The sequence below is a fragment of the Castanea sativa genome, chromosome 1 (assembly GCF_040712315.1).
Source record: "Castanea sativa cultivar Marrone di Chiusa Pesio chromosome 1, ASM4071231v1".
In the NCBI taxonomy this organism is placed as follows: Eukaryota; Viridiplantae; Streptophyta; class Magnoliopsida; order Fagales; family Fagaceae; genus Castanea; species Castanea sativa.
Window position 1 is genome coordinate 79,968,550 of NC_134013.1, and position 7,864 is coordinate 79,976,413.

A 7,864-nucleotide genomic window follows, 5' to 3' on the forward strand; every position below is an offset into this window, starting at 1 on the left:
CATACATGTTCAGACATTACCTCTTTACTATTTAGTATTGCTTTATGAGTTGCCATTCATACATCCTCAGACCATTCAGTGTCCTCGGATAGGGCCTTTAGTCCAAAGAATACTTTTGGGCCACCCCCCACATATTCCTGGGCCCAAATGACCCTACAACTAGAATAATTTTATGCATTCACACTTTTGTTATAAAAGTGTTGTGAAAAATGTTGTGGATGTACCACTTCTTTTTTCACAATACCTTTATTTTTAGTTGTGGTTGGTTCTTATATGATATTGTATTTTGACCTATAAGGAATTAACACCTTAACAATTGTGAAAATATTGTGACAATTTATTGTGTTAACTAACAGCTCTATATAAAAATTAAAAAAGAAAAGAAAAAAAGGAGTGGACTACTGGACGATATTACCCGAAGGGGAAAAAAAGAAGAAGAAGAAGTAAGAGGCAGCAAAACAGTGCAACAGATTGAATAAACCAAGTTACTGTAGTTAGCACATTCGTTCTTTTTATATATAAATAAATTAGATATTGATCTTTGATCATCTTAATATTTTGTAAGTGTGTTTTGTTAAAGCTTTCGGGTCTGTGTTAATGTCTCATGTTAAGCGGTGTGATAATGAACCAGAGCATATTTTAGCTCAATATGCCAAAGGAATTGTTAGTTATGTAGCTTGAGTAGAGGACGATCCAATTATTATTGAGTCAGTTTTGGCCCATGATATATTGAATTTATCTTCTTAACAAAGTTACTTGTCTTTTCATCAAAAAAAAAAAATTTGTAAGTGTGTTTTGTAATAAAAAAAAAAAAATTCATACTTTAATAAATCAATATGATTGGAGATTAATAACTATTTTATCTACAAAATTTTAGATTTTTAATTTTAATTTTTTTTTAATGTTAACAAAAAAAAAAAAAGAGGATTTTTATATGATTAATTGTTGATGACCATGTACCAAAAGATTGTAAAGAGAAGCATGGATACGATAAGTAAAGAAGTATAGTATAGGAAGCTTTAACAGAACAGAACAGAAGCTAGCATATGGTATGATTCGTATAGTATATTCCAGCCCCACACTTTTTTCGGCCAACCCTTCCGAGTTCGGACTTCGGACAAGGACCTAGTACGTGGTGGTCCTCCACGTCATCAACTTGACCCCACGTAACATCAAACGGTCCAGATCCAACCACAATTTCAATTTCTGTGATCAAATCAAAGATTCAACTCCAGGGCCTCTTGTCCTTTTGGGGGTTCCACAATCCAAGGCTCTCCACATTACAATCCCTCACACACACAGTGCTTTCTCTTTTGTTTGTGTAGCCATGGCTGGAGGTAGAAGGCGACCTGCTAAAACCCAAAACAACAAAAGCAATAGCAATAGCAATAGCAACAACAGGGGTAGAAGAAGAAAATCAGAACCTCTCTCTGTTAGAGCTGGTTTGTTCGTTGAAGGTGGCTTGTTATCTGATTGGCAAAATCAAAATCAAACCTCTTCTCGAGGTCTTTCTCTCTCTCTCTCTCTCTCTCTTCAAATTTATCTCTAATAAATAAAAGTTCTCTCTTTGTTTGATTTATTGGCCTACTTGATGTTTGGTTGCTGGGAAAACAGAGGAAAGTGTAGGAAAATAGGGGAAATTATTATTATTTTTAGAATAAAGACAAAAAAGAAGATGACTTTAAGGTTAAGTTAGGTGGATGCTGAACTGGGTAATCCATAGAATTTCTTTTTGGTGTCTTAGATGATAGGAAATGTTATATAGTTACGTGTGATCCAAATTTCCGGTTCTTCCAAGTTTTTGTTTTGGAATTTTGATTGGTTTTTTGAATTGCAGGGAGGAATTCCAATCCGAATAACAAATCTGGGTCTGTGTCTGTGTCTGTGTCCAAATCTGGAAGCTTTGGTAAAAGCAAAGCTTCTGCTTCTAAAATTGAATCTCAGAAAATGGGTGGGAATGCTATTGGATACCGATACCCTGCGCTGGACTTTGAGGTATGTTGTATTGAATCAAATGTTACATATGAGTTTAATGTTTTAGAAATTAATTTCCGTTCCAAGTAGCTATGTTGGAGAGTGAGCAAACAAGTAAGCCTTTCTTTTTAGAATAGAAGACTAATTTTTAAAGTGTTTGTCCAGAGCCTTAACTTTCCAATCATATTAGCAAGCGTGCCATATAACTTAAGGAAAGGGAAAATGGGGTGCCTTTCCTCACAGGATTGGTTTCCTTGGTTAATTGTGTCCCAAGAATCTAATGATTTTGAAATATCGTGCATTTTTTTTTGGGTGTGTTTGGGGGCGGGGGGCTTGGGAGTTGTTACTTTGTTTATTAAATTCAGTTTCAGTTGTTTTGGTTGTTAATGAAGGAGCTCAAATTTTTAAAAAAGTTTCTGATTTTGTAATCATTTCAATTTGGGGATAGTATTTTGGTTAAATCCTACAAGGCACTAAATTTTCCCTCTCTAAAAAATTCTTCTTTAACTGTAGATAATTCGTAGTTTTTGCAGAAATTAACCAAATACTTTAATCTTCTTTTAAATTAACGTGAATGTTGGTGATGTCTTATGAGCTCTTATCTGTTTGCTACATTGGAATTTCCATACCCTCCTGAATCTTTTCTTTCTAGGAAAATGTTTTTGGGAATATTTGTCCATTTAATTGAAATTTTGGATGTTCTATTTCCTAAAATATTTAACCTGGAACAAATTTTTGTTTAACAGAAGGGCAATAATGGAGATGACAGTATAGATGAGTTGCACCCCATTGTTTTAGTGGATTCAAAGGAGAATCAAATTGTCGCTTATGTAGACCAAATGCCATCTTCGGAGCCTCGTGATGTGGAATTTACTTATGACTACCATTCAGATTTTGTGTTAGGTGATGGCTCTCATCAAGGCTTGGGATTCCAAGCTGAAACTGAAGGAACGTCATCCTTTGAGAAGGAAATTAATGCCGATGAGAACAATAATACCGATGAGAACATTAATGATGAGATAGGTCAGATGTCTGAAGAAATTTTGGCCGAGGTATCACCTCCAGGAAAAAATTCGGGGTTCTTGTCAATTGGAGGCATGAAATTATACACCCAAGATATATCTGATGAGGAAAGTGATGAAGAAGACAATAGAGAGTCTCTAGATGAGGAAAGCAACGACACTTCTGAGCCTGGAGAAGCAGTTGGATCGTCTGAAAGTGATAGCTCTGAAGACTCATCTGATAGTGATTTAGATATTGATGATGAAGTTGCACAAGATTACTTAGAAGGAATTGGTGGAAGTGACAATGTTTTAAATTCCAAATGGTTGATGGAACAAGTTTTGGATGAGTCAGATGATGATAGTTCTAGCAACGGCTTAGATGAGACTGTAGAGAAGTTGGGTGGAATTGCTCTCCAGGATGCATCTAGAGAATATGGTTTGAAGAAGCCCAAATCAAGGAAGAGATACTCTAAACCTTCCAAAGAGAATTTGTCATTGGCAATAGATGACCTTATGCTCATAAAAGATCCAAGAACCGTTTCTGCAAAAAAAAGGCATGTTGCTAGGTTTCCTCGATCTTGGCCTCTTGAGGCACAAAAGAGTAAAACTTCCAGAAACTTTCCTGGTAAATTTTGCTCAAGTCCGTTTTTATCTTGGATGATGCACATTTTTATTTTCTGCTGGGAAATAATCTTTTATTTGTTTTAAGTTCTCAATTCATAATATTTGGAGGCAGGGATGCATGCTGCAATCATACTTTCTAAGAGATCATGATTTAATTTAAATAAAAAAAGGGGGTTAGAGGGATACCCCAGTGGTTCTAGCACCTCTTGTAGTGCTTGGGCACTGGGGTATGATCCCCACCAGCCCTGCTCTCCCAATTTTCTTATATAAAAAAATAAGATATAATTTTCCAAAACTAACCTCTTTAATCTAAACTCAAATAAAGCTAATGGAAAAAACAGTTTTGACTTTTCAAATAAAGGGTAAGTTTGGAAAGTTATTAATATTATATCTATTGGCTTGTCAAAGAGGACCACATTTTGGGATGTCCAAAAATGAAATTGAGGACGTGTATTTTTCTCCCAAAAAAAAAAAAAAAAATTGAGGACCAGTAAAAAAGGGATGGAGGGAGTAATACTTTATCAAAATGCTGCATTTAATTGGAGTATAGGGATGAGTTAATCATTGAATCTTATCATTGTTGGTGTGTTCGTATTTGTGTAGCTTTATGACCAAAGGTTTGCCTATGTGTGTTGTGTGAACATACACATGATTAAAATCCTATAACCTTGTGAAAGTCTGGAACAATCATAGGTTGATGATTTGAAATCCTTGGGAAAATGACTGGGTTGGCCAATTTTATTCTTATACACAAGGACCTTGTGTATGTAAGAGAGTCAGTCTGTTTCAATACACCTCATATATTTCCTCTTTGTTTAAACATCTTGCAAATGCTAGCATATGTCTATGATGGCGCCTTGATACTGTCATCATTTATGTGCTTGAGGTGTAAGTTATATTGTTTTATTAAATCTTTAGTAGGTTGACTGGTTCTCATGAAATTATGAGGCATAAAGCTAAAACCTTAGCTGGCTTCTTGATATTTGACACACCTAATGAAACCAAAAGTAACACAAATCTATAAGGATAAGATAAATAAATAATGTTGGGGACAATGGCCAATTCAAGGAATTATAACTTTTACCAAAAATACAAATGATTTTTTGAAATGAATGGGCGATAAGAGCTAGTGGATAATAGTGATCCACATAAAGAGCTTCATTAGCAATGGGATTGGAGAGTTGGTACTGATTTTAGGCATTGATGCATTTCATTTAAAAGAATCATAGAAGATAATCAATACAGTTAAAAGAATTGTATGAATGATAAAGAAACTAGGAAGCAGCATATGAACAGTATTATCATCATCTTAGGAATAAATTAAAGAAATTGATAGAGTGTCAAAGTTAAGATTAGTCTTTCTGTGCTTGACTAAAGAAATATAACCTTTTGGCAAGAGAGCCCCAGAATAATTTTCTTCAAAAAATATTTACTGGTAGGTCTAAAGAAATAGTTTTTTGTTCATGCACATGCAAACATTGTTATAGTTTTTTCTTTTTATTTATTAATGTAGGTTTGGGCTTTCATTTTTAAGTTTCAAATAGCAATCATGGTTTTAGTATGTTTGTAACAATTAGGAATTTTATTTCATAAGTTTCTAGTCATGGGTCTACTTTCTTTAAGCTTGCATTTGTTCTTCTCTGTCGGTGAAATTTTTTTAAACTATTATTCTGCTGTGTCTACTAAACTAAAGGGTCTGCCTTCAGTTCATACTTCATATTGTAAATTCTTCTACTTACCATTCAGGTGAAAAAAAGAAACATTGTAAAGAAATGATTGCTGTGAGACGTCGGGAGAGAATGCTGCTCCGGGGTGTTGATCTGGAGCAAATTAATTTGGTAAAAGCAAAAAGGAAATTAATGTTGTTGCCCTTCCTTTTGTTGTTTTCATTTCCATTGAAATTATGGAAAGCATACTAATGCCATTCATTTTCTAAGTAGTTTATAAGGGTGGTTGTTTACTGTTGATTACAGGCATGCTTCATGAAGTTTGGTTTGGTGTTTAATTTTTCACCTTAACATCTCAAATGCAGATCTTTTTTTTTTTGGTTTTCTTGCAATTATTACCAGTTATATTGAACTGCAAGTGTCCTTATAAGCTAATTAATCAATTTGATTACTGGATATAAACCTTTTCATTTTCCAAATTATACCCAGGGATTTCTTAACTTGATATCAATTCTTTTCAGACAATCATACTGTTTATATACTTATGATTTTTCAGTATTACTAACACCTTAATTGGTTTGAACTGTAGAAACTAGAGCGGATTGTATTGGATGGTGTGGATATGTTTTCTTTTCAACCTATGCATTCTCGTGATTGTTCCCTGGTATATACTCTCTTCACAACCCACCGACCCTTCAAAAAAATAAAGAAAGAAGCGAATATAGCTTCATTTTTTTCTTTGGATAAATAAAGCGCAATCCTAGTATGGATTATGTTTAACGTGCTATTGAATTAATCCTAGGAATCTTAAGAATCTTTCATTGATTTCAAACTGTTTTTGATGTATTAGGTACAACGATTAGCTGCAATATATCGCTTGCGAAGTGGCTGCCAAGGTTCTGGAAAGAAAAGGTATAAAAGGAAATGTGTGTGTGTGTGTGTATTTACATATGTATGGAGATATACACACATACTTTCTAAATTTGTTTAACATAGAGTTGATTTCAAACTAGCTGTTATTTTGTTTTTTCAGATTTGTAACAGTGGTGCGAACACAACATACATGTATGCCATCAGCAAATGATAAAGTTCGCCTGGAAAAGGTTCAGATGTTAATTAAACTGCATGCTAAGTGTTATGCATTGTTTGTTCCTTTTTTTTATTGTCTATGAAGTTGTCTTATATGTTCTTCGAAGAATCTAGATTTCTACTGTCTACTTAATCTATGTTTCAGCAAACCTAAGATTAGTGGTTTCATTATGAATTTCAGCTGATAGGTGCTGGCGACAAGGATGCTGATTTTGCTGTGACTGATTTCTCAAATTTAAGATCTGCCACTAGGAACAGGGTTAAGAAGACTGCTAAGGGCAGTGGTGAAGCAAGTGAGAAGAAACGGAGTGGGAAAAAGAGTTCATATGGCAATAAGGTTTCATATGCAGATCAACCCATGTCATTTGTATCAAGTGGTATAATGCAATCAGATGCTGTTGAGATCACAGCAGTTGATTCACAAGAGACAAATGAAAATCGTAAAGATAAAGGTGTAGTTGGCTCAGCAAGTTTAGGTTCATTTGAGGTACACACCAAGGGATTTGGATCTAAAATGATGGCTAAAATGGGGTTTGTCGAAGGTGGAGGGTTAGGAAAGGATGGTCAAGGTATTGCAGAACCCATTGAAGCTATCAAACGCCCTAAATCACTTGGATTGGGTATGGAGTTCTCTGAGTCAACTAGTGACCCAGCCGGGACCAAATCCGACACAGGCAGGACCAAATCCCAAAAGGCAGAAGTCTCCAAATCTGGCGGTGTCCCAACAAGAAACAGGTCCCAAAAGATTGGAGCTTCCGGGTCCCAAAAGATCGGAGCTTTTGAACAGCATACGAAGGGATTCGGATCAAAGATGATGGCAAAGATGGGTTTTGTTGAAGGCATGGGCTTGGGCAGAGATTCACAAGGCATAATTAATCCTTTGGGTGCTGTCAGGCTACCAAAATCTCGAGGATTGGGTGCCAAAGGTTAGATATCATTAAAATTGATAGAAATTTAATGTCTCTTAGTTCACTCAAAATTTATTTCTAGTTCCTTGTAAATTATAAGCTAATTATGGCATATTACTTCCATTCTCATCAAATGTGCAAAGATTATTTATTAGTTTCGTATTTGTTCTTCCATGTCTGATAGTCTCCAGCTATCATCTGTTCTTTCAAAGATGATGTGTAATTATTTTATTGTCTAGAACAAAAATTATATTATTCAGTTTGATTGTTATTGGTCCTCAGATTTCTGACACGTTTTATTCAATTGATTAATAAAATTTTAGCCATCTAGGAAATTGACATGAACTTTTGTCCAGGTTGCTCGATCATAAGCAGCCATATTGCAATTTGCATAGGAGGCAATATATATATATATATATATTATAAAATATTTTAATGGCCATTCTAGACAGCCCACGGGAATATTCTTCCCCTCCCTTGATGGGACAAAATAATTTTTAAAGCTATGCAATTGGTTGGTGTCGTAACTCGTAACCAATCTGTCCAATTTTGGTTAGCATCATCATAATATGGCTAGGAAATTGAGAAAATGGAACAA

General features: G+C 34.8%; 1 protein-coding gene across 1 annotated transcript; it reads left to right on the plus strand.

The window, feature by feature from the left end:
- The first annotated feature begins 1,155 nt into the window (after positions 1–1,155).
- On the plus strand, positions 1,156–7,547 carry LOC142616171 (uncharacterized). Its single transcript, XM_075789040.1, has 8 exons — positions 1,156–1,505; positions 1,838–1,995; positions 2,721–3,603; positions 5,349–5,440; positions 5,859–5,933; positions 6,120–6,181; positions 6,303–6,372; positions 6,540–7,547. Exons 1-8 carry the CDS (start codon positions 1,328–1,330, stop codon positions 7,287–7,289), a joined length of 2,268 nt encoding a protein of 755 aa, XP_075645155.1. The 5' UTR covers positions 1,156–1,327; the 3' UTR covers positions 7,290–7,547.
- The last annotated feature ends 317 nt before the right edge of the window (positions 7,548–7,864 follow it).